Source organism: Trichosurus vulpecula, chromosome 4 (assembly GCF_011100635.1).
Source record: "Trichosurus vulpecula isolate mTriVul1 chromosome 4, mTriVul1.pri, whole genome shotgun sequence".
NCBI lineage: Eukaryota > Metazoa > Chordata > Mammalia > Diprotodontia > Phalangeridae > Trichosurus > Trichosurus vulpecula.
The window spans coordinates 127,503,980-127,531,366 of record NC_050576.1 but is presented as its reverse complement, the minus strand read 5'-3'; the positions used below and the strand labels follow the sequence as shown (position 1 = coordinate 127,531,366).

At 37.0% G+C, this 27,387-nt stretch overlaps 1 protein-coding gene across 8 annotated transcripts in view; it reads right to left on the bottom strand.

Annotated features, from left to right (window-relative positions):
- Window positions 1–820: 820 nt before the first annotated feature.
- MIA3 (MIA SH3 domain ER export factor 3) overlaps window positions 821–27,387 on the bottom strand; it is a 70,345-nt gene continuing 43,778 nt past the window's right edge. For 2 of the 8 annotated variants that reach the window (XM_036754123.1, XM_036754127.1), the window contains 21 exons: window positions 23,874–23,962; window positions 23,499–23,576; window positions 23,253–23,363; window positions 22,287–22,358; window positions 21,266–21,370; window positions 17,696–17,818; window positions 17,466–17,598; window positions 16,347–16,402; window positions 16,165–16,255; window positions 13,200–13,338; window positions 11,004–11,105; window positions 10,859–10,919; window positions 10,719–10,754; window positions 10,524–10,591; window positions 9,754–9,851; window positions 9,450–9,587; window positions 8,344–8,418; window positions 8,138–8,214; window positions 7,941–8,012; window positions 3,078–3,228; window positions 821–2,364 (listed from right to left, as the gene is read on the bottom strand). In XM_036754123.1, the coding sequence (XP_036610018.1) occupies window positions 2,042–2,364; window positions 3,078–3,228; window positions 7,941–8,012; window positions 8,138–8,214; window positions 8,344–8,418; window positions 9,450–9,587; window positions 9,754–9,851; window positions 10,524–10,591; window positions 10,719–10,754; window positions 10,859–10,919; window positions 11,004–11,105; window positions 13,200–13,338; window positions 16,165–16,255; window positions 16,347–16,402; window positions 17,466–17,598; window positions 17,696–17,818; window positions 21,266–21,370; window positions 22,287–22,358; window positions 23,253–23,363; window positions 23,499–23,576; window positions 23,874–23,962 (2,198 nt within the window). In that variant the 3' untranslated portion in view covers window positions 821–2,041. The remainder of the gene's footprint in view (window positions 2,365–3,077; window positions 3,229–7,940; window positions 8,013–8,137; window positions 8,215–8,343; window positions 8,419–9,449; window positions 9,588–9,753; window positions 9,852–10,523; window positions 10,592–10,718; window positions 10,755–10,858; window positions 10,920–11,003; window positions 11,106–13,199; window positions 13,339–16,164; window positions 16,256–16,346; window positions 16,403–17,465; window positions 17,599–17,695; window positions 17,819–21,265; window positions 21,371–22,286; window positions 22,359–23,252; window positions 23,364–23,498; window positions 23,577–23,873; window positions 23,963–27,387) is intronic. The other 6 variants (XM_036754124.1, XM_036754128.1, XM_036754125.1 and 3 more) reach the window with 3 other exon arrangements.

Genomic DNA, 27,387 nt, shown 5'->3' with positions numbered 1-27,387 from the left:
TTTTCATCCAGAAAACATGCCTCCCTCTTCCCCCAGCCCTGAAAAGAAATGCATGCTTTTTACGAAAATGAGTTTTGGTCTAAAACGTGATTTCATTTTCAGCAGAAGGTATGGAGAGCATGAAAGGATTCTAGAGACCCTGGAAAAATTTTAACTTTATTCATACATGGTGTAATTCCTTTACTCAAATTACATTCTTCTATAATTGTGTACAACACGATGGATGGTCACTACCTCTGCTGGCAAACTTAGGGGTAGATTCTACCCCATCCAGGTGGCAAACTCAACATGGATATGGACAAGAGTCACATAAAATGGGTTTTGATCTGCATAGTTGGAAGAAACATACAAAGAGTGTAGCTTACTGTATAGAGGGCAACCACCCGAGTCAGTGAAGACCTAAGTCAAAATCCTGCCATCCAACACCTTCTCCCTAAGCAGTTATTCTTTTAAAAAATGTTTTGAATCTAAATTAACTCAAATCCAAAATAAATCTTAAGTCAAAATTTATTAAACAGATGGAAAACTTCATGGGAATTTTGTGTTGCTTAAGAACACTGTGTATCTACAAGTCCTTATTTAGGTACAACAAAACATTGCATTTATTTTTATCAGTCTGTTTTTAAGGACCAACAAGTGCTTACTATTTAGAATTCGCCAGCACTGCTTATCTATAATTTGCTTTTCAGGTATTTGTTCACATCTTTCCAGTGCTGAAGTAAATGAAGATAATACCTTGTACTTACCAAGTAAGGACAGTTTGCAGAGAAATCTTTATTTTAAATTTTATAAAAAGAAATACAAATAAATTCAAAGCATGTTGATAAGCCTGTCCACTTTAATGTCTTAACCATGTTAAGGACAACTTCTGTGCCCTTTATATCTATGCCCTTTATATAACAGACTTCACTGTGGAAGTAATATTTAAATTGCAATAATACATGGTTGTGTTCTTTTTGGTTATTCAGGGATGTTCAGGAGGAGAATGAATTTCACACTTAGTAACCCAAATAAGGTTTTTGCAACGTATTGATTATGGTAGAGAGATAAAGCTGTGTTGATTATGAACTTTCCTTTATAATTTTACTGGCTCAGTCCAAAATTATTTTTATACTCTTACTTCAATGATGGCTGTTATCAGCATCATTTGAAGTAGAAATATTAAGAAGCACCAGATAAAGCAGCGCACCCATGGGTGGGTCTTAAATGAGTATAAATATATACCTACACTAGATCATTCCATAACTGCTAGGCCCTCACATTTCCAAAAGGCCACAAACTATTGAATTGAATCTTAACACTAGAATTTAATCTCAACATTTCAACCAACTGAATTATACTTGGAAATAATAAAAAAAATTTTTTTCTTTGGATAATGGTATACAGCACTAATACAATAATCATTTTCCCAAGAGTCTAGGAAGGGGAAGAATAATTTTTATTACTGTATTGGTATATTTTTTTTTAGGATTGTTTATGCTCCTGGTCTTCAACACCAGATCTTTTTAAAAAGAACCAAGTTTATCCACATAGTACCTTTGTAATAACTATGTATATACATATATATGTATATTGCTGAATGGTCTACACTAACAACAGTTTAACAAAATAATAGGGAAAGGAGGCAGTAGGGATAGCGCTTAACCTTTTTTAATAAAGTATTTCCACAGGAAATGTTCTGATTACATTTATGACATCTGAAATCATCAATTACAATAAAACTAAAACACAGGTATATTTTTGTATTGCACATTTAAAGAGCTGCAAAAGGCTACAGCTTTAAAAGGTCCTCATTCATGGCAAAAAAAAATGTATTTTTGCATCTCAAATTATGGAGAGGCTGAATAGTTTGGCTCATAAATGCACAATGATGCCAGGGGCAGCTTAATTGGAAAAAAAAATGTCCTGCAAAAAATAAAAAGTAAACAAACCTACGTATGAACCTAATCATGAAATTAAAGTAAAATTTATTTTGAAGCCAATGAAGTCTTTTACCTGTATGAAGTTCCAACAGTCCATTCTCTCAGTCTGAAGGCTAAAGTTATGGGCTCTGTTCTGGAGCCTGTGCATAGTCCTGTGTGCTTTCTTGAGAGGCATGAGGTGGATGAGGGGAGGGATAGTCTCTAGAACCTGAAGGTGTCAAGTCTCTTGTAAAAGGTGGAGGTGGACAGTCCCTTGGACCGTGGGCTGGAGGTGGTAATCGTGGGCCAGGAGGAAGATACTCTCTTGGGCCAGGAGGGCCCAGAGGTCCAAAAGGTGGGTGTCCACATATATACTCTCGAGGGTCAGGAGGTAGGTCCCTTATTCCTGGTGGAAGGCCATGTAAGTACTCCCGAAAGCTTAGAGGTGGAGGACCACCAGGAGCTAGCAAAGAAAAAATTAAATTACGCAAAAGTTATACCACCTGATACAACACCTGATGTATCACCTGATATAATGAGAACTTATGCTACACTTTGAGTAGCATAACATTCACAGGTATAGTAAATGCTGAACTGAAGGCTATAAGAGCTATTTATTTTAATACAGAACCACAATGTCTACTGAAATCAATTTACCTCTAGCACCTCAGGTGTAAAAGGTAAGAACTTGACCTACTAACAACCCCTTTTCCCAGAACTGTGAGCTGCCTCAACTTCAAAATGCTGGGGTTTAGGCAGCAAGCCTATGTACAACTCAACCAGTACACCTTTGCATTGCAAACCACCTATAATGTGCTAGGTGGTGCTAAATCCTGGAAATAAAAACAAAGGCAAAAGACAGTCCCTGCCCTCAAGGAGCTTACAACAGAACAGGGTGGACAGCATGCTAACAAGCTTTATACAAGATAAATAGGAAATAAATAACAAAGGGAAGGCAATAGAATTGAGAGGTTTGGAAAGGCTTCCTATAAAAGATGGAATTTTAGTTGAGACTTGAAGAAAGCCAGGGAAACCAGAAGGTAGAAATGAGAGAATTCCAAGTATGAAGGGCAGCTAGGATAATTTCTTCTTACCCATTCTCTGCTGAATATTTAAAGTTAAGAACAATACAAGCCTTGCCAGTAAATTATCAATCTGTATGCAGCAGCACCATACCAAGAGGTGGAGGAAGAGGTCGAGGTCCATAAGGTCCTCGTAGTGGAGGAGGTGGTCCAAACCGAAGAGGTGGTGGTGGATGAGGTCCTCCTATTGGTGACATGAGGGGCATTCCTGAAAATGGTGGGTGGCCTTTGGGACCAGTGTTAACCTGTTATAACACAAGTACAAATTTTAAAATAATATTTTGCTTTATGACATGACAGATCAAAGGCACGAACCAAAAAGATGAAACAATAAATCCAGTGACAGATAAAAGGATATGTATTTACTAGAAAGAAACAGCTCACTACTTTGGCACCTTTCCCCTCCAACTATTTTTGAAAGGAGCACAGTCCTTGCTGCTGCAGTTTTCTGATACTATCTCCAACAAATTGCTCCCATTTGACCACATGTTGTTTAGGCAAGTTAAGGAGGTAAAGTAGTAAATAATTGTCTCTACTCTTTTCAGTGCTGTTACCATAAACATACTAGCAAAAGTAACAGGTAGCATCAAACATAAAGTATTCCTGCCAGTATACACAATGCAGCAACATAATGCAGGCAGTCCTTGGCTTAAGAACAAGAGCTATATAAAAATAAGAAGAGGGAGTCATAGCCGAACTTCCTGCTCTGACAGAAACAACTGCCGTATTCCCCAGTTAAGAATATTTAGATGATAATTTTAAGACTATATGCACAAGAAAAGCTAACTGAATTTTTCCAACTAACTAACTCATGTCCAGAAATGTGTGGATTGTCCCACTTCCCTTCCCAGTCAAAAGCTGAGAATTCTTGAAATCCCAAATTGGAAATTGGAGTGCATCTGCCCAGTGAAATGTTACAATAATTAGGTATAGCTGAAATAGTACTATTATTAGTTATATACTTTACACAGCTTCCAGGCTCTGTGGACATTGGGCCTAAACTTGAGATGGAACTGAAGGTAATCTGAAGGGCTTTGGAATGGCGAGGATGACAAGAAATTTGCTAAGTGAAAATCTGAAAGAAATTGAAGGTGAAGGGCAAACAGGCCAGAACAGGGATGAGGAAGAAATAGCTAAAGGAGGTGAAGGACCCAGGACGGGAAAAGACAAGACAGCTAGTTAAGACCAGTGCAAAGACTTAGAAAGGAGTGTAGGTGTTGATGTGCTTAAAAGACAGTTCTAAATCTACCTGAAGATGTCCAAAAACAACTTGCCAAAGCAGTTTTGGAGATAAACCATTGGTGAGAATTCAAAGGATTGAGAATCTCACTCCCAAAAAGAACAGAAAGCTGGGTAAATTTTGCAGGGAATGGCTTTCAAAGACTGTGACACTTCATAATAAAATAAAAATTATATGCAAAGTACAGATGGTCTGTCTCTTCACCAGAAGAAAAGGCACTTGAGAAAACCTCTTTACCCTCAAGGTTACTAAGGAGAACAGAGAATTCTGAGAAAAAAAAATCACAAGGGCTTCAATATAAAACAAAAGCAACATTTGAAAAGACAGAAAGAACTGACCTGTCAAGAAGTTGGAGAGTAGAAGAATGTCATGCAGAGGAAAGAGAAATGACAACTAGGAGGCTTTTCCTAAAGAGAGGGATGCTGCCTGGCCCCTTGGAATAATAATGTGTACAGTAAGTGCTATCAGGTGAAAAACTGGTAAGAGCTAGAGAAGAAAGACAGGTCTGGGTCCCAGCTGAAGGATACAGAGACAGCTACTTTACAACCTTATAGCAACAGAAAGGTCTGTTATCTTCTCAAGGTATATATCTAAGACATGACAGAGAAATCTCCCAAGACTCCCAAGACAAGCATGAAGAATAGTATAGACAATGCTGGTCATTCATGTAGGCACAAATAACACTTCCAGAAAGAAGCTGGAAAGCATTGCTAAAGATACTTTAGACCTTGGGATAGGAAGTATTTTCATCACTGCCACCTCCTGAAGGCAAAGAATTCAGAAAATGGAGGTAGATATAGGAAGTGAATAGTTGGTTAAGAAAACAGTATCTGAAAAATGCTATCCACCTCCAGGGAGAAAACTGATGAATTTTGAGTGCAAACTGAAGCATACTATTTCTACTTTATTCCTGAGTTTTTCTTTTTTGGGGGTATATGTTTTCTTTTGCAACATGGTTAATATGTAAATATGTTTTACCAGACTTCAGATATAGAATTGTTATCATATTGCTTACCTTCTCAATTGGTGGGGGAAGGGCCAGAGGGAAGGAGCAAATTTGGAACTCAAAATTTTAAAAACTGAATGCTAAATTTTTTTACGTATAATTGGGAAATATTTAACAAAATATATAAGAAGCATATATATATATACATATATTTGTACATATATGTACATGTATACATCTGTACATGTGTATTTTTTTTAAGAAAATGGTGTCTGAGGATGAGACTTGGTATCTGGACCATGGTTTAAAATGTAAGGAATGACAAGTTCCTGGACAGAGATTAAGTGTACCTAAAAAGAACTAGTAATTGCCTGGAGTCTTGTAAATGAATACTCACAAAGGCTTTAAAATACAAAGATCCTACACAGTCTGAAATTCTACTGGGGATGCGAACAATTCTCCAATAATAAAGAAAAGGGGTAGCTGCCTATGAACTCTGTGCTGATGGAGGAGGAACTCATGAACCAACTTTAATTTTAGAAAGATGTTTACATAAGATAGAAACAAGGACAGGTAAGAAAGGATGAATATACAAAAGTGGGGCATGTCATCATAGTCTTGTGAGAATAAGATCAGGAATCCTAGAATCAGAACACACTAAAGCAACTGAGGAAAAGTAAGCAAACAAGTTCTGTTAAGAGCATTAGAGAGAGGTTAGGGCTTATACTATGGTTAATGAACATCTGAAAAAGGAAGTGGTGAACTATCATTGCTTCAGCAAGAACAAATTATGTCAAACCATTTCCTCTTCTGACTGATGTAACTAAATTTTATATTAGGGGGATGCTAAAATCTAGGTAAACTATATATGTATATATATCTATATATATGACCAAGTATTTAAGTTCAAGATATGCTTGTGGAAAAGATGGAGTTGGGATTGGCTAACTAGCTGGATTCAAAGAGCAGTCAGGTTTCCAGTAGAGTGATCAAAGTTCAGTGCTTGTCCCTATACCATTTAACATTAACATTTATTGTCAACGACTTGGATAACAATCCTTATCAGACTTGCTTTACAAGACAGAGTTAAAAAATCTGACAGGTTAGAACCTCAAGCTATAACATAAGAAAACAGGACTGGATTCTAAGGCCCTTCTAGGCCTCATATTCTATACTGCTAGGGTTGCTGTTCACTCTGAAAGAGGACCATGACAGAAAGGTGATGCCATGACTTGCAAGTGAATTGGACTAAAGTGAGGGAGAACTATGCAAAGTCACCAGCCTCACTTTCTCTTCAGGAGCCATCTGGGTCCAGTGGCAAAATAATCGGGATGACTGGAGATGACTCCTACTAGGATTGTCACATGGAAGAGAGATTCAATTTGTTCTATTTCACCCAGAAGGAAAAACTAGGAGGAATGAGTAGAAGTTGCTAAGAGGCCACGCCAACTTAGGCTTGATGTCAGAAAGAACCTCTTCAAAATAAGAGGTGAGTGAATAATAGCAAGGTCTCATAGTCAGAAAAACTGGAGGTCAAGTCCATTCTCTGACTATGTCACCCTGGGCAAGCACCACTCTTGGTGCTAAAGCAGTTCTCTCAGACTTGAGATGCAGAGTGTCAACTCACAGCGGAAGAGAGTTTGTCACGGAATCCTTTCCCCCAAGTAAACCACAGGCCTAATAGAAGTAACCGAAATGAGAGTGGGCTGCCTTGGGAGATGGTAGGTTCCACCTTACTGGAGATCTTCAACAAAGCCTAACTACCTGTTAAATATTCTATGAAGGGAGTTTTCTTGTTCAGGTACCTATTAGTTTTTAGGGGTGGGGAACATGCGGCCTCAAGGCCACATGTAGCCTTCTATGTCCTCAAGTACAGCCCTTTAACTGAATCCAAACTTCACAGAACAAATCCCCTTAATAAAAGCATTTGTTCTATAAAACTTGGACTCAGTCAAAAGGTCATACATACCCAAGGACCTAAGAGGCCACATGTGGCCTCGAGGCTGCAGGTTCCTCAACCGTGGTTTAGATAGTTTTCGAAGTCCTATGATGTAAGTGGCTTGGGAACAGGAAAATGTATTCCATACAGGAAATACAGGAAAATGTATTCCAAGAACCAAACTGATTGAAATGAATTTTTAGAATAGAACTTGTTCATAAGTTGTGGACTGCCTGCACAACAGTTTTAGACTATTCATACCAAATAACTGGAAAAACTTCTTGCTGATGAAAGGAAACCAGAATTAAGGGCAGGAATGAACACAGCAGAATGCACCAAATTACAGGTGATTAATTTTACAAGCTCTTCTTAGTGACAGGCCCAATGTAAAACTGTTAATACTCAGTATATCTAGCTTCCAGGATGGAGATGATGTCCTTATATGCAACCAATTTACTTTGCAAACTTTAATTTGCTATATGTGAATTATTATTACTACTTGCCTAAAAGGAATCTATACTGTATATGAAGCAAGTAGCTTCAGACCCAAAAGTTATATAACTTTGTTTTGCATGAAAAGACCTCTACCATCAAGTGCCCCAAAGCAATTAGTCTCCTAACCCACAACAGACAAGAGAAAGTCAGTTGCCTAACCCATGACAGATAAGAAAGTTTAACACAGCAATCCTCTAAAACCAAGTGAGAGGTCAACCACATGTGCCATGCACTTAAAGCACTGAAAAACAGTATCATGCTTCTCCTTAGTTTTCCCCAGATTTCCCAAAAAGTAGCAAGTAAAGCCCAGCTCCATTTTCAGCCTCCAAATACTTACTGGCACTGACTCCTCAGCTGATGTTGGAACAGTAGGAGCACAGGGGCCTTCAGCCTCTGGGGGAAGGGTTTGCTTTTTTTTTTAATGAAAAAGTACAGATATAATAGAACAGAACACGTAATTAAGAGATAAGGCAAGTAGAGGGGATTACATAAATGTTTCCTAAAATAGAGCAATGGAAATGACTATGACCTTACCATGCCATCCAGCACTGTTGAGGGAGAAGAGCTTCTTGGGCCACTATTCATCAAAGGGACTAGACCAGGGCCCAAATCTGTTAATAGGACAGATAATGCATTTACATACATTCTTAATTTAAAATTCTATGAATGAGAAAAATCAAGGAGTACTTTGTTATTTCCTCTCTAGCTCTTACTCCCCCTAATAAATCTAGTTTCCTTACCAGAGGCAGATGTTCTTCCAGACACTTCAGATGACCTCCTCAGACCAGGACCAAGAGGAGGCCCATCTACAGACCCTTGAAAAAGAAAGAGAGCTGAAACAAGCTTTAAATGATCAAGCTAGGTAAACACCATGTAGGCAGGTTAGATTAACTCCATTAAATGTCAAACCCTAAAAAAAGAGATCTACCAATTAAAAAAAACAAAGCCAGTCTTGCCATCTAACACAGAACAGTCCTCAAATAAAATGCTAAGAGCAATAAGAATTTTGTTAAAAATATAAAATAGTATTCAGAGTCTTGGTTTCTTAAAAAATATCTAAAATTTTGAAGATCAATAGAAGTTTTATCTTCTACATGTATAGCTGAAGATTTTAAAATAAATACACAAATGGAAGTAGACACCCGACACAACAGTTGTTGAAGAAATCTGAAATGGGAAAATGAATAAAATTTATGTTCCAACTGTTTAGTGTTTCACTTTGTTCTACTTATTCATGTATTTTCAAATCTGTTAGGAAACAAGATTGTGTAGTAATTTCATCATCATTCCCAGTTCAGGGTAATAACCTTGAGGGGATCTCCAGGTAAGGAAGAGAACAGTAAGGAAAATCTGTTCTATAGCAGACTCTATTATCATATATAGTGATATACCAAACCTAAATGGTAGACTGCTTTCTAAAAAAAGTTCTTAAGACACAAAATTCTAAATATGTAATTTGCATACAGATCCCTAAAAGGGAAGAAATAAGTTGTCAACATGGTTTTTACCTAAATTTTCCTATATCTTTATTCTGACTGAAACATAAAAAGGTTACATATAACCTAGATAAACATAAATTGCTGTAAAATCAGAAAGCCAAAACCTAGTTTTAACATCAAAAAACTGCCTAACTAGGAACTCTGAACTACTATAATTATACTAGTAGTTTTTTTTTAAACTTTTTTCCTTTAATTTTAGTTTTCAACATTCACTCCCCTCCCCCTCCCCACTCCCCAAGACAGTACACAATCTGATAAAGGCTCTCTACATATAAATTCTTATTAAACATATTTTCACATTAGTCATGTCAACACAGTACTCTGCAGGTAAAAAGCCAATTGCTTACCAAATTCACTTCTAGGTACATCTCTTCGGTTAAGGGTAGCAGAGACTGACCGTATAGGTGGTTCCATCATCATTGGGGGGGAGGGTGCACCACCACTCACAGGGGATGGACCAAAAGAACCATCTCGGCTGAGGGGCCCTGGAGAAGACAGTGTCTCATCACTATCCTATAACAACTAGTTTTCACTATTAAGTGCTAAAGATTATGTTAAGAAGATTACAATATTCACAGACTACAGATTTTGACCTCCATTCTAATTATCTCTCAAAGAGAAAAGTAGTAGGATTAATGAAATTCTCCTTACCTCTCCGTGGGGGAATCTGATGATCAGGTCTTCCTGGAGTTGGCTTTACAATCATTGGTCTTTGGAGCATTGCAATTTTTTGATTCACTTCTATTAATCTTTAATAAAGAGAGAGAACGAACTTGAAAAGGGTTTGGAAAATGAGATAATCAATAAAGAAAGTAATTTATATAAGTCTTTCCAAGTGATAATGGCAGTTCATCTGCTCCTTATTTCTTATATGCTTACATGCTATTATATTTCTGATGCTGAGTGAGAAGAGCAGAATCAAGAGAACATTATACATGATTATAGACACACGGTGTCTGTAAGGACTAACTTTGATAGACTTGGCTCTTCTCATCAATGCAAGGTTCAAAGACAGCCCCAAAAGACTCATGATGGAAAAAGCTATGTGCATCCAGAGAAAGAATTACAGAGTCTGAATGCAGGTTGAGGCAAACTATTTGCTTTTTTTTTTCTCCTCCTTTTTTGGTTTCAATTCTTCTTTCTCATGATTCATTCCATTGGTTATAATTCTTCTTTCAACTGGACTATTATGTAAATAAGTTCAATGCAAAGGTATATACAGAACCTATATCAGATTACATGCCATCCTGGGGGAGGGAGAGGGGAAGGAAAAGAAAATCTGGAACTGAAAAACTTGTGGAACTGAGTGTTGTAAACTAAAAATAAAAAATAAATTAATAAAAAAGTAAGTAACAATACCAACATAATTCAGAAACACAACACCACCCTGAGAAATGGATGTCAATGGATCACATACGTACTTCTGTCTCAGGTTGGCTGCTTCCCTCTTCTCTTCTGCAAGAGCTCTTTCTGCAGCACGAGCAATGAGCTATTGTAAAATAAAATGAAATAAAGTAAGAACAAATAATATAAAGGTAGAAATTAAATTATGAATAGAACCTGTAAAAGCATTTTTCAAATATTTTGCATTCAAGAAACAAAAGGAATCCTCTTACCCAGTTGTCATGGGCCTTCTTCTCATGACTAGCAATCTAAAAGGCACAAAACAAAAATTTGTAGTTTGATATATTTAATGGCATGATTATCTTCATTAAATACTCTACAGATTATGAATGAAGGGTGATAAGATCAATACCTGATTTTTATATGACCTCTCTGTTTTCTGTAATTCATCTTCCATCTCCTGAATTCTTTGCCTATAAAAGATTTTTTAAAAAAAATCAAAAAAGAAAAAAGGCAAGCAGCAATTTCCATAGGAAGACTCTAGAAGCTGAACTCACTTATAAGTTTTTACTTCTTCTGCAACCAAGCTGGCTTTCTCATCTGCAGCAGTGAGCTTCTGCTCCTTTTCTTGCCTTTCATACTCTTCCTGAGTGAGCTTCCTGGAATCAGAAACAATATTTAACCACCTGCTTGAGATTCTCAATACTTTTGCTTTTCTCAACCAAACTCCAAAATGACACAAAATATTTATGGTTAATAATGTGCTAGAATCTATTTAAGTCATTTGAAGAAAAGTAAATATGCACTTCATAGGATCAAAGATTAAACAAAGAAGGTCTCAGAGGCTGTCTAGTCCAATTCTTCATTTTGTAAAGGAAGAAACTGAAGCCCAGAGAGGACTTGCCCAAGGTCATACAAAGAGTAGGCACTGCTCAGAATCAGAACCTAGATCTTCTTGACAAGTGACAAAGGTGTCATCCTTCTCATCTACCTGACAAGTAACATAGCTTCTAATATACCTTAGCTCTAACTCCAATCAGTAAGCATGCATTATTCATTTACTACATGAAAGGCACTATACTGGATAAAAGTGAAAAGATATGGTCCCCTCCCTCCACAAGGAAATCAGTTCTTCATTTGAAGGGTTGTGGTAGCTCACAAGGAAAACTAGCTACTCTAAACTGATAAAGTAACATGCCATTTTTATGTAACACCAAGATAATCAACTCAACCATAAACCATAAGACCCCTTAAATATCTTGGTTGACCTCCTTCTAGACACTCCAGCTTATCAATTTCTGAAATGTAGTACCTGAATATTCAATCAATGACCGCTGAACTAAAATCAATATAATAAATACATACAGAACACAAAGTGCTATGAGGTCAAATGAAAGTGAGGTAGAAATCTGCTAGTGGAAAGTTATGTTTGTCTTGTTTCCACAGCGAGACACAAACCCCGTGTGGGTAAAGGGCTGGGTCTTATAGCTCTTCTGTGTTCCCAGCACCCAGATAGGGACTTACATATAGTATATACTCAATAAATGTTTGCTCAATAAAGTATTCATTAAGTTCTTACTAGCGATGCTTTTGTTCCTACTGTGTGTCCAAACATGTATTGAGCATGACGGAAATGAAGTAGATAAAAAAATTCTTTGCTTCCTGGAAAGTTTCCCATTTTGAATATGTATAAAGACAAGCCATGCTACCCCTGGGCCTAATACTCCTGAGGGTTGTTTTTTTCTCTTTTAAAACACATACTCAGTATCTAGCATGAGTTCAGTATTCTTCTCTCTGAAAGACTGACATGAGGTTCTTCAGACCTTATTTATCAACCATGTGCCCTTTAGCAAATCATAATTACTCTGGGCCTCAGTTTCCCCATCTGTAAACTGAGGGAGTTGTACTAGGTGATCTAAATCCTATATTTCTATAAGTCCATGTTAGCGCAAGTAAGGACATAAAAAAGGTGATTTTGAAAGACTTAATAAAGAAGAACATATAACAATCATCTCCTAGGTAATAATTACCTAAGTTGTATTATAAAAAAAAAGCTAGCTTTCTAAATGCAAACTTCTGAATTTGATAAAAGGGTGAAGACAAGACACTGTCAATACATAAGCTGGTATCACAGGATCATAACTTTAAAGATGGAAAAGAACTCAGAAGTTAACTAATTCAACTTCCCTCATTCTAGAAATTAAAAAACTGAGGCCTATGGAGGTCGCCCAGGATCAAACATCCAGTAATGGTCTGAGAGGGGATTTGAACTTAGGTCTCCCTGACTCAAAGTCAAGTGGCCTATCTGCTACACCAGAGGTGTAGGATTAATTTAAAAAATTAATTAAAATTAATTTTTTTTATTAAATTAAGGAAAAAAAAAGGGCAGCTAGGTGGCACAGTAGATAGAATGCCAGGCCTAAAGTCTGGAAGACTCCTGTTTATGAGCGCAAATCTGGCCTCAGACACTTAATAGCTGTGTGATCCTGGACAAGTCACTTAACTCTGTCTCAATTTCCTCATCTGTAAAATGAGCTGGAGAAGGAAATGACAAACGACTCTAGTATCTTTGCCAAGAAAACCCAAAAGGTGGTCACAAAGAGTTAACACAACTGAAATAACTGAACAATTAATTAAGAAAAAAGATAAACATATGTGGTGGTTTTCTAAGTCAATATGTGACCACATACATGGTGTGTGTCTCAGCACACTCATTCGTCCATTAAATATTTATTGAGTACACAGAAACTTACTTCTGCAGAGCCATCTCTTTCTGCTGGTAGAGTTCATTGAGAATCTCCACTTTCTGTTGCAGAGTTTTACATTCACTTTCTAACTGTGTTTTGGCTGACTGCAGCGAAGAAGAATCATGTTCCAACTTCTTAATTTGTTCTGTAAAAAAAAAATGTTCTGCCTGTTTGTGTGTGCATGTGATAAATGACACCGGGGTAGGTAAGTGAGAATATTCAATTCTCACATACAAACTCATTTATTAAATTTTTTTTTGAGATTTATATAATTTATTATCAGTTTTCAACATTCACTTCCACAAGATTTTGAATGCCAAACTTTCTCCCCATCTCTCCCCTGCCCCCACCTCAGGACAGCATTGCCCTCCCCAACCACCCCTTCCCCAATCTGCCCTCCCTTCTATCACGGCCCCCATCGCCCTCCTCTATTTCCCTATAGGGCAAGATAGATTTCTATACTCCATTGCCTGTACACCTTATTTCCCAGTTGCATGCAAAAACAATTTTTTTAACATTCATTTTTTTAAAGCTTTGAGTTCCACATTCTCTCTCTCCCTTCCTCCCTCTCCACTCACCTTCATTGAGAAAGCAATTCAATATAGGTCATACATGTGTAGCCATGCAAAACACTTCCATAACAAGTCATATTGAGAAAGACTAACCACATTTCCCTCTCTCCTGTTCTTCCCTCCATTTATTCCACTCTCTCCCTTGACCTGTCCCCCCACAAAAGTATTTGCTTCTGATTACCCCTTCCCCCAATCTGCCATCCCTTCTATTATCTCCTTATCCTTTTCCCCCCTGCTTTCCTGCAAGATAAGATAGATTTCCATACCCAACTGAATGTTATTCCCTCTTTAAGCCAAATCCAGAGAGTAAAGGCTCACTTATTCCCTCTCACCTCTTCCCTCTTCCCCTCCACTGTAAAAGCTCTTTCTTGCCTCTTTTATGTAAGATGATTTACTACATTCTACCCCTCCCTTTCTCTTTCTCCCAGTACACTCCTCTCAACAATTTTATATTTTAGGTATCATCCCTTCATATTGAGCTCACCCTGTACTCTCTGTCTATAAATATACACATACACACACACACACACACACACACATACATATATATGCATACATACATATAGAACGCACACACACAGACATATACTCCTTCTAACTACCCTAATACTGAGAAAGGTCTCATGAGTTACAAATACCATCTTTCTTTCCATGTAGGCATGTAAACAGTTCAACTTTACAAGTCCCATACGCCTTCTCTTTCCTGTTTACCTTTTCATGTTTCTCTTGATTCTTGTATTTGAAGGTCAAATTTTCTGTTCAGCTCTGGTCTTTTCAACAAGAATGCTTGGAAGTCCTCTATTCCATTGAAATTCCATTTTTTTTTCCCCTGAAGTATTACACTCAGTTTTGCTGGGTAGGTGAGTCTTGGTTTTACTCCTACCTCCTTTGACCTCTGGAATAGCATATTCCAAGCTCTCTGATCCCTTAATGTAGAAGCTGCTAAATCTTATGTTATCCTGATTGTGTTTCCACAATACTTGAATTGTTTCTTTCTGGCTGCGTGTAATATTTTCTCCTTGACCTGGAAACTCTGGAATTTGGCTACAACATTCCTACGAGTTTTCATTTTGGGATCTCTTTCAGGAGATGTTGGTAGATTGTTTCCATTTCTATTTTACCCTCTGGTTCTAGACTATCAGGGCAATTTTCCTTGATAATTTCTTGAAAGATGATGTCTAGGCTCTTTTTTTAAATCATGGTTTTCAGGTACACCAATAATTTTTAAATTACCTCTCCTGGATCTATTTTCCAGGTCAATTGTTTTTCCAAGGGGATATTTCACATTGTCTTCTTTTATTTTCATTCTTTTGGTTTTGTTTTATAATTTCTTGATTTCTCATAGAGTCATTAGCTTCCATTTGCTCCATTCTAATTTTTAAGGAATTATTTTCTTCAATGAGCCTTTGGACCTCCATTTGTCCAATTCTGCTTTTTAAGGCATTCTTCTTCTTTTGGACCTCTTTTGCCATTTGGGTTAGTCTATTTTTAAAGGTGTCATTTTCTTCAGCACTTTTTTTGGTTGCCTTTAGCAAGCTGTTGACTTGTTTTTCATGATTTTCTTGCATCACTTTCATTTCTCTTCCTAATTTTTCCTCTACTTCTCTTGCTTGCTTTTCCAAATCCTTTTGGAGCTCTTCCATGGCCTGAGATCATTTCATATTTTTCTTCGAGGCTCTGGATGTGGGACCCTTGACCTTGCTGTCTTCCTCCAGTTGTATGCTTTGATCTTCCTTACCACCAAGACATAAGAAAATACCTTTTCACCAAGACACTAACCTTTTGTAGTCTTTTTTCCGTTTGCTCATTTTCCCAGCCAATTATTAGACTTCCGAATTCTTTGTTAAGTGGAGGGTGTATTGCCCCAAGTTTCAGATGTTTTGTGCATGCAGCTATTTTCACAGATATTCTAGAGACCTGTAAATTCTCAGCTCCTCCAAAGTGGTGTGATCAAAAGAGAGGTGTTTATTCCTCTCCTGGCCTGAGCTCTGGTGCATGAGCAACCACAAGCACTCTTTTCTGTCCTGGAACTGCAAGGCAGGTTCCCTCTCCATAGCTGCCATCAGCTCCACCATACCAGCACTCCTCCTCACACCAGGACCTGCCACCTGGGACTGCAATCCAGATCAACCACTTGATTCCCCCAACATCCGTAAGCTGAGAGCTCCAGAAGCTGCCGCCACCCTGGGGTTGGGAAACTAGATCATGCTCCTTTCTCACCCAAATGAGAGAGCTTTCCCACTGACTTTTGAAGCTGTCTTTGGCATTTGTGGTTTGAGAAGTCTGGAAACTGCTGCAGCTGCCAGTGATTAAGTGCCCTGAGGCCTGCTCCAGTCCCATCTGTACCAGCCTCATTTATATTTTTTTAAAAAGAAAACATTTTCCAAGGAAGAACCTACCTTCCAATTCATGCCGAGCTTTTATTTCATCACTTAGTTTGGACTGCAATTGGTTTCTATCTTCTTCAACTATTGTTAATGTAGTTTTAACCTACAAGTTAGAGAAGAGAGAATTATTAAAATGAAATGTAAGATGGGAACTATATAGACATTTCACCGTACTACAAGGACTTAGATCATACCCGTGATACATCCATCATCTGTTTAATCTGGCTCTTCATCTTCTCATTCCGATTATCTTTGAGAAAAAAATAAAAGGGGAATTTACTATTTGTCACTTTATATTCCTTTACCTCCAAAAATTCATAAGAATCCAAGACAAATATTTTAATAAAAATGAAACACTCCAAGAAAATTTGAACTGAGCAGTTGGACACAGGCTACCTTCACTCTTCAAGAAACTATAAACTTCTATATAATAGATGTATTTGCCCAAAACAAAGTTTAGCAGTGTTGTTCATGGACTGAAAAGAGCTTCATACGGTACAAAATTGTCTTTCAATTGAGACACACTTCCTTTGTTTGGTTTTGTGCCTGTCTGATGGCTATTCCTGTTCTCTTGCTTCTACTTTTTCTTGTAAAAAGCTGTTCCATTGTGGGTAAAAAAATTAAAACCAAAACCCAAACACATTTTAATTATGGGACAAAGCAGATATCCCACTTGAAAAGTAAATACTAGAAAAGTGCTTTCTTTTCTGCTTCAGAAATTGGCATGTGCCACTTTTTTCTGTTCCCCAAGCCCAAACCGATCAAGAAATGGCTTCTACAGACTACACACTGCAACTGATGGGCATTTGCTCTTGGTTTCTGAAACCAAAGAACTGAAAAAGAGGTCTGTGGTAATTCACTAAAGTCCCTATGGGCAGGAACAAATTCTTTCTTGGTTTTAAACATCAATCCTATAGTATAGCTACTAACACATCCTGAAGTTGTTTTAACAATAAGAATAAATCCAACGATTAAACCTAGTTTTTCCTTTACTCTTCAGAGGCAGCTCAGGTTAAATGGAATACAGGTCACTATTTTCTCCCTTCTTCCCATCCCTAACATTAGCAGAAGTGAAAAAAAGAAAAGTTCTTACGTTGGAAGTTAAGGTCTGATTAGTGGGCAGACTTAACTCCAGATTTAGGGACGTATTTAATATTCAAAGGTATAAATAGTAAAGCTAACGTTTTCCCCTGGTGTACTTCCAAAACAGTTCCTAGCTAACAAATTTAACGACACATCTCCCAGAGAAAGTTCTAAATGTTCTACCTTAAAATCAAGAGTGTTAAAATGGATAAGCAAAAAAGTCCACGAGCTACCTGAGGTGATTTTATCTGACATCTCTCCATTGGCTAAGTCATCCCAGCCATTTCCTCCTTCATTATTTTTGCCCTCAGATTCAGAATCAAGATCAAGTTGTTTCAGCTGCATAATGCAATTAGTCAAAACCTAATGAAGAAACCAAAAGGCATGAGAGATAAGCTCCAAATGTCACCCCACTGCATAAACAGAACATAAAAAGACAAATTCCTTAGCATGAACTTACTTCAATTTCATTCTCTTTGTAAGCAAGGGCTTCTTCGGTGTCTTTCTGAGTCTTCTGATATAATTTGATTTGCTCAGTAAGTTCACTGTGTCGCTCACTGCAACCTTCTACTTCCTGCAGCAGCTAGGGAAAGAAATGGCTATATTACTACAAATCATAATTTGTATACTTACTAATATTAAAGAGTCAACTAAAGCTCTTTCTTTCAAGGGACTCGAGGGACATGATCCCGGTTTATTGACATCCAACAAATACAATTCAAAATTAAATATACACAGTTTGCAGCACTAATATCTTCCTGAGATCCAAGGGAGAATTCCATTTCTTCTACAGCCTACTCCTTGGTGGAATAAAACAGGACCAACAAGACAAATGAAAACATAAAACTATAAATCCTTCACTTATTTGGAGGCACCAACGAACGAAGAAAAAAGATAAATGAAATAAGCATCTATAGCATATTGCTCTTAATAGCATAATCAGCTGTCCTTCTTAAAATCTGGACAACTTTGGGGTTTTTTCAGTCTCCACATACCAGATTCCCTTGAATGGGAATGATAATCATTTCCAAGGATTAACAAAGCTAAAAGTAACTCATTATTTTGTTCCTTTAGTAGGGAACTTGATTCCCATATGGCACTAAGTCGAGCAAAAATACTTTTTAATTTGAGCTTGCTTTCAATTAGGGATGCCATAAATACTTACAACAATCGATAATTTTATTTTTTATTTTATTCCATCTACTGACACAGACTACAATCATTTTTTAGTAAGACTGTTTTTCAAAAAGTTGCTGTGACTGAAACCTAAAGGCAACCTTATAATGTACATCTATGAATTTAGGTAGGTTAGTCCTTGGATGAAACATAGCATCCATCGCTACCCATGCCCAAAGTTGTTCTGACTTGGTAGAACTTGCTATGCTGCCTAATGTGCTAACATAGCCTTTAAGAATCCAGGGTTAAAGGTCACATCAAAAGGAGACAATGGAGTAAAATTTTAGTGGAGGTTTTCATAAATACCACACAAGGAAATCTAGACAATGATTCTAAAGAATAACAATGTTCTAATAAACAACATTCATATAACATTAAATGTTTGAAAATGCTTTTCTCATAATAATCCTGTGAAGGTATGCCCAACTTACAGACGGGCCTATTAAAGATCACAAAGATGAAAAGCTGTCCAGGGTTACACAAAAGTGTCACAGCAGAGATTTTAACTGGGGTCTCAGCTCAAATTTAAATGCCCCTTCCACTATAAAATACTTCCTGTTTTCCTCTCCCCTCTACCATTACCACCATAACTGAACTGAACGGATAGTTGATACGTTGAACTTGATATTTTTAAGGTAAATGTGAAGTCCACTTTGGAGGCATGAAGGAAGGGGAGAACAAAATGTCTGTTTCCTGTTCTATTACCTAAACTTAAGGCTAATTTCATTACTATGGATAAATGAAGGAGGGAAAGTGCTTCCCTTCAGAGAACTCTTCCTACATAAGCCTGAATGGAATCAACTCAAAGATGAAATTAAAGGTTTAGCTACAGTGCCCAAGGAATAGTTAACAAACTAGTTAACCTGATTAAAATGTAAACTTCAGGTTATACTTTTGTCCCAAATGACCATAGTACTTAAAGCTGGTAATTCACAGAATGGACCCTTAGCACAGATGATAGTACACACTTCATCTTGTCTCTCAGTAACAACTTATGTCAAGTCTAGGCCTCCTGATGAAATACTCACCATCATACATTTAATACAAAATGAGTATACACTACTGCCTGACAATTCTTTCAGTCTCTTTAGAAGATACATCTAATGTGAGAGGTGAAGCAATCTTATTTTCTCTTTTAACAGAATTAGTCAACCAGAAGATGATGTAAACACTGTGAACAGCTGACCTAGATTTTATCAAAGCTTCTGATAAAGTTACTGCATACCACTTCAGAAGGGAAGATGGAGAAATATAGACTAGAGAAGACAAATACATGATTCAGAACTAAATGATAGCTCCATTCAAAGTACAGGATTAAAAGTTCTGTTGTTCCATCTTTTGTTTTTGAAGAGGACCAATGACTCCACAGGGTGATGTCTTGACTTGTGCGGGAATTGGATTTCAGTGAGGTAGAGAGCTTCACTCTCCCCTTCCAGAGTCATTGAAGTCCAGTGGCAAGACAAAAGTCAAGAAGACTAGTGATAGCCTGGAATGCAATGGATGATTAAGGTCTTCAACGTCTGACAAACTCTAAATGCTCCACACACCTGCTTCAGCCACCTTCGTGGCCATTGGAACAAATTGTTCTCAACCACACAATACATCAGGGGAACTCTTTACATGCTTGGAGTAGATATCCCCCTAACTCACCAATAGGTTTGAGGTCTGTTGAAATGGTTTTCTTACCAGAGTGTGGCTGCTGTGCACACTAATTAGTTTCCTGGAGCCACAAGACAGAGTTGAGTGCCAGGCAGATACCAAAGGTGGATGAGTAGCCCTGGAAAGGGCTCAGCAAACCATCACACCAGAGGTACTAGTCCTCTTTGAACACCTCAATGTTATTATGGCTCTAGAACATCCCAAGGATGTGTTCTTGGCTGTGGGCTGTTTACTGTTTTTATAAATGCCTTGAATTAAATAAAGGAATTCATGGCATGCTCATTAAATTTTTGGATGAGCTGAAGCTGAAAAAGTTAGTTGTTCGGATCCAAAAAGATCTTGACGGGCTAGAACATTATATTGAATTCAAGATGAAATTTCATAAGCATAATTCTAAAAGTCTTTTAATACCTAGCTTAAAAAAACTGACTTCACAATTACATGAGAGGGGAGGCATGACTAGATAGCAGTTCTGAAAAAGACTAAGAATTTTGGTGGCCTGCAAGTTCAACTAGGAGTCAGCAATATGATGTGTTAGCCAAAAAAACTAATGAGATCTTGAACACTAATGCTACATGAAGAGAAGATGATTCCAGGAATAGTGAAGTGGCAGTCCCACTGTACTCTGCCATCTTCGGACCTCCTCTGGAGTATTTTGCTCAGTTCTGGGTGACAGAGTTTAAGACAGACATTAACGAAATGAAAGGGGTTCAGAGGATGGCAACTGAGTTCATGAAGAGTCCTGAGTCACTATCATGTAATGACTGGTTAAGGAACTAGTCATGCTTAGTCTAGAGAAAAGAAGTCCTCTGTGGAGCTAAAACAAGATTAGACTTTTTATTAACTCTAATCCTGAGTCAAAAGACAAAAATTACCCTCTTAACAGCCTCATGAACTTGGAAAAGACATGAAATCTGGATGCACTGGCTTGTTTATGTTGATGCACATATTTATTATGCTGTTGGAAAATAAAAATTTAAGCTCTGCATCATTAATAACACAAGCTCCAACTACTGCTTACTATATGCCTCAAAGGGTAGTTGTGGAGAAATCACTCAGTAAACTAAGAACTACATAAATGTGAATTACCAATGGGTTAATTCACCAAAAAATATAAGAGCAATTGAGAGAAGTTAGATAAGAAAAGCACAAACCTACTTAGTTAAGGCACTTAAGGAAGAAAATCTCACTATACCTGCTCCTTCCTCTTCTTGAGTCGCGCATTCTCTTCTTGCACATGATGCAGTTCAGACTTCACTTTCTCTTCACTGAGCTTAGCTTCATTAAGGGCTACCTGCACCTACAGCAAAAGATTACCATATAAACTGTAATCTCTCTGCTACTCTATATCTACACTGGATTTTTGAGTATTTAAATGCAAAAACATGCAGATTAGGATATCATGAACTATTTATATTTTAAGGTGTATCTTGAGAGAATTGAGGGGAATAGGACAGCAAATGGTAGTGGGAATTGAGTGAACCACACTGACTCCATCTCATGGCTCAATTATGGAGCTAGCTGAGGTCCCTTTCTATTCAATTACGGATCTAGTCCAATTTACGTCTTGTGAGAAAACTTCATTAAATTATGGAAACTGTGAGAAAACTTTATTGCATTGTTTGGCTTGGAAGCTGGGCCATCCTTACTTGCTGCTTAGAGACCCTTAACTAAGGACCTAGGTTATGCTGATTAGAAACCCAGTCAGATCTAAAGACTGATGCAAGAAATTTTCTAACAATTATACATCTCAAGCAATCCATATGTCTCATCTGAAAACTGGCTTCTTACAGGTTGTTAGTTATTGTTTCCATGTTTCTTTGATTGAATACAGACACTTGGGGGGAGTGGAACACATTTTCTGATTCCAGGGAATTACACCTGTTCACTTTCCCCCTCCCAACTTGGAAAGTCCCTAATCTTTCCTCCAATTAGAAATCAGATTATCTAATTTTGTATCCTGGTTAATTGTTTTCTTTTAATTAATTGGTCTTACCTGATTAACTTTCTCATGCATAAAAATCTACCTCCCCTTATATTTGGGGACCAGTGCCAAAGCTGAGGAAGGGTAACGTCTCAATTTGTTGGACAATTGGCATACATTACTTAATAAATTGATATGCTTGAAAAGGTAAACTTTTGTTTCCTTAGTCATTTCATCTTTCACCCACCACACTTGCCACTATAATCCTTCAGGAAAAGTTAGATAATTTTACCTCGGAAAGTTCAACAGAATGCATTGTAATAACTTCTTGTAGCTTTTCTATTGATTTCTGAGTTTCTAATATCTGTATGAAAAAGAAAACAGTAAACAAAAATGTGTATTAACAATTAAAAGGATAAATGTTAGCTATTTCAACAGACCCACAAAATGAGTAAACTTTTAGAAGTAACATTTAACAGAACTTTATTCTCTTACACTTCTGGTAAAGATGACCAAAACACTTAAAATCTAAAGATCTACTTGTGCAGGAAAATAAAGGAGGATGGAGGAGGGACAATACGCAAGGAATACCTAATAGAAGGCACAAATGTTCTATAGAATCTATAGGGTCATACATAATCACGCCTACTAAAATGGACAATGCGATTGAAGAAAATAGGAGGAAAAAAAATTGTTTTTAAAAAGGAAAATATAATAGCCTCAGAACTCAGATGCCCCAAACTGATGTTTCTCTAGCCTCTGCAGAGTGATACTGAACAAAACTATTGGGTAATTTTTATACAGGTGAAAATTTCACAAGAAACATTGCCATTGCAGTTTGTCTTTTTTTACCTTTCTCTGAGGAATAAAAAAGGATAAAAATTACTATAAATAAATAGCAACAATGATAAATACATGCAGTAGGTGCTCAAAATCTAAGGCAGCAGTTCTCAAGCTTTCTGGTGTCAGAACCTCTTTATCACTTTTAAAAGTTATTGAGAACCCCTCCTCCTAAAAGAGGCTTTTACATGGATGATATCTAAATTTACCATGTTAGAAATTGAAATATCTTTAGCATTATGAAAATAGTTTTGACCTCACAGACCCTCCTGAAAGGGTCTCAAGGACCACCCTTTGAGAACTAATGCTATAAGGAAATGTTCAAAGATAAAACAGACTTCTCTGTCTTTCACCAATTTTCAGCAAAAGTCTCAACTCAAGATACAAAAAAAACCCAAATTAGAGGAATGTTTTTTACCATGTCCTGTTTCTTTACATTCTGTTCCTTCTCAGTTTCCAACAAAGAATGGATATTTTTCACTTTGTCACCCAGTTTTTGGTTTGTTTCTTCAAGTCGTCTGATTTTCTCCTAAAAATTATCAAGATGAATGAATTCAATGAAACAAATTATCGAAGTGCCTGCTACATACAATGGTTACTTTAAAAATCACTGATTTTACTTTTGTTTTTGTGCTATAATCCTAAAAATAGAGAGGATTTTTACCTTAAGGCCAGCTGCTTCATCAGAAAGATTAATATTTTGTTTCTTAGTTTCCTTTACTGACTCCTTTGCTTTTTTGATCTACAGACATACAAAAAAGGATTCAGAAGAAGCAAAAGGCAAACTGGAAAAACACCATAAAAAAGATTGTTTCAAAAGTCTTATTATTAGTTCAGTTTAAGCTTTAATTCACTAAGACTTTTGGGACACTGTATATTTAAGTGGGTACCACTTTATGTAATATAACCTCAGAAGGCATTATATTTGCATTTCCTTCAGATTTAGATAATTTGTAGAAAATAATTGACTAACATAGTATGATTAAAGGGCTGAGTTATTAGAAATGAAAGAATATAAAACCAAACAGGACCACCATACCTTCTGATCATATTCTGACATCTTTTCTAAAATCTCTGTTTTTTCTTGTAAAAGAACTTTAATCTTCTCAGCAAGCTGTTTTTCAGTCACTAAGGGGAAAAAGGACCATATAAAACTTTAATCATCATACTGTTAATAGAAAATCCATGTTAGTAGAAACTCATGTCAACTGGCATTGATAACAACGAGTCCTAAGATTAGATGACATTGCCACTTTGCATTTATCTTCTGAGTCCTTTTTATTAGACTTTATAAGAAGACAGAAGACATAAAGGAACTTTGCAAGGTCACCTACTCCAAACTCTGTCCCCTCCCATTTTACAGATGAGGAAACTGGGCCAGAGAGTCATGTAAGTAACTCCAAGGTCACAGAAGTAGTATCATAGTTAGAATTTGAACCCAGGTGTGAGATCAGTCCTCTGATCTCAAAACCATGTACCATGTCTTACATCAAGAGCAGAAATAAACAATTATCAATTTTACGATTATATGTCTATTCAAAAAATAAAGAGCTTCTTTCCTGATGAGCCCATCAATAAAGTGGTTTATGTGGCAAACGTATGTTTGGATTTTCTATTTCATACTAGGAACTCAAATCCAAACTTTTTTAGGCCCTAAACACCAATGGTATAGTAGCTCAATTAATGAGTTTGCTAACTGTCCCTTTCCTTTTATGGACCCTGGCATAGCACATACTATGTGCATTAACATTATGTTAGAGGAACAAGGGACTGATAGAATGAATTCACAACACAAATTGAGGAAAAGCAGTTTTGTCATCATAGACCATTTATATAATAACCATGTGTCATTACAGACCAATTATAGACCATTACAGACTACTACTTACAATTAATTCAACCATATTCCCCAAACTATAACCCAGAGTCAAATAATTTGCCTTGTATATGTTCTTTTTTTTTAAATGTAGTTCTCTCAAAACTCTCCAAAATGTATCTAGTCTCACTTCAACTATCACCTCTGGAAATCACAAGTCTTCTCACCTGAGTTCTAACTCAGCATTCCTGTCTACTAAATATTTCCCATTTCAAACTTATCAAGCATCTAAAACCACACACAAAAAAGCTGGCCCTTTCCTCAACTTAGCCTTTTCTACTAGGCAAGGTGCTCCATAAATTTTCTCCACCACCAACAAAAACTTCGGAGTTATTATTCTTTATTTCTCTCTTTCTTGAGTGCCAAATTCTAATCATTCACCAGTTTCTATTGATTTTTCCCTTCCTAATGCTACCATTCTAGTGCAAAGCACCCCAAACCTACATTATTGCCATAGCCTACTAATAGGCTTCACTCTTTTGAATTTCTCACCACTCCAAACCATTGGGCCCACTGCAGCTGGAGCAGGGGTTCTTAACCTGGGGTCCATGGACACCCCCACCCCCCAGGAGATCTATGGATAGATTTCAGAGGCTAGGAAATGAATTACATCTTTATTTTCACTAACTCTTTAGTTTCCTTTGTAATCCTCTATGTTTTATCCCATGCAATTAAAAATATGATTCTGAGAAGAGATCCTTAGGCTTTACCAGACTGCTAAAAGGGGTCCATGACACAAAAAAGTTTAAAAACAACTATGCTAAAGTAATTCTTCCACAACATTACTGTAATCATGTTACTCCCTCCTGTCTACCACATCATGGCCAAGGTTCTTTCCCTAATATGTAAACAGTACATGGTAGCAGAAAAAGCCTAGAGTTTGGAATCAGGAGATTTCGGGGTTTAAGTTCCTGGTAAGCTACTAATTTTCCATGTAAACTAGGACAAGTCATTTAATTTCTCTAAACCTGTTTCCTCATCCATAAATGCCAATTCTGCTACTTGCTACCTTGCAAGCCGACAAGTCTTTCCCCCTCCCTATGCCTCAGGTTTCATTATTTGTAAACTGGGAGTATGGGATTAGATTATTTTCAAGGTCCTTTCCAGCTCTAAATACTATGAACCTATGTGAAGGTGTGAGACAAGATGTCAGTCAACAGGCATTTATTAGGCACCTACTACTTACCAGGCACTATTCTAGGGTCTCATCTAACTCCAAAGTTCTATGCAGATGACTACTTCTAAATCCCTATGGGATTTATGATCTAGACCAGTGGTGTCAAAATCCAATAGAAACCGAGGCTACTAAACTGTATGTGAAGATCCCTGCAGGTCATATATTGACTTAGAAAACCACATATTTATATATTTCTTTTTTATTAATACATCAACACATTAAAATTAGAGAAGTACTACATTTTATTTTGGTGTGGACTACACTCAGTAGCGTGCATGTTTGACACTTCTGGTCTAGACCATGCATTTTAGCATTTAAGTTACATTTTGTCACATTGTCTTTAACACCAATATTCTATCAATGCTGTCATATGCCTACAAGTCATGGAATAGTAGTCTCTGAAGGACTCAAATGAGTATTATTAATGAGAGCAAGAGACAGGTGCATGGTGGGTAAGAGAAGAGTGCAACACATAAAAAAGAACCTCAAAGAAGTCAACAAACATTTATTAAGCATTTGCTATATGTGCCAATCACTCTGTTAAGTGCTAAAAGAACTGAATTAAAGGAAGTCAAAGAAATGTACAAAAGAAAAAGGTGATGGTCACAAAGCCAGAATGAGGAAAAGCCCTATGGTCCACTGGTATTTTTACAACATCAAAAGAAAAGGAGGAAGGCTTCAACACATTAGACAGGCATCCTGCAGTGAACATATGGGATGAACATGGATGGACGTGTGTCCATCACACAGGGTGTGATCTATATCTTTAGAAGGCATGCTCGCATCAATGAGATCATGAGTATTGTTCTGTAACTTTTATTTCTATGTTCTTCCTCACTAGTGAGACTCTAAATTCCTTCAGGAAATGGAATATTTTCTTCATATATATTTCCTTTGAATCCTTCGCAGAACCTACTATATAGCAGGTACACAATGGTTACTTAATTGAATTTTAAAAGAACAGCCTGAGGATTAGTTATTTCATTTTCTTTTAATAAAACTAAAAGTTTTAGGGGCAGCTAGGTGGCACAGTGAGTAGAGCACCGGCCCTGGAGTCAGGAGGACCTGAGCTCAAATCCGGCCTCAGACACTTGACACATACTAGCTGTGTGACCTTGGGCAAGTCGCTTAACCCCTATGGCCTTCCCTTCTCCCTTCCAAAAAATAAAAATAAAAGTTTTGGGCTATGTCTGTGATCCTCCCACCCCAAAACCCAGTATTATAAAATTATTTTAATTTAGCCACTTTTTATTTAAAAAAACAAAAAAGTCTTACTAGGTCTTCTTTAGCTCAAACAGTATATTATTTGGTTATATGAATCCATCTTCCTAATGACCATCCATTCTAACATGGAATATGTGGTGCCTTCCCCTTTCATTTGCAATCTAGCTTTTAAAACTACCCTTGTAAAATTTCTATTCAACTCTGGTTTCTCAGGTAATTAGCTATTTGTAGTTGGCTTTTAAATGCTACCTACAGAGCCTAGATTTTGAAACTTGA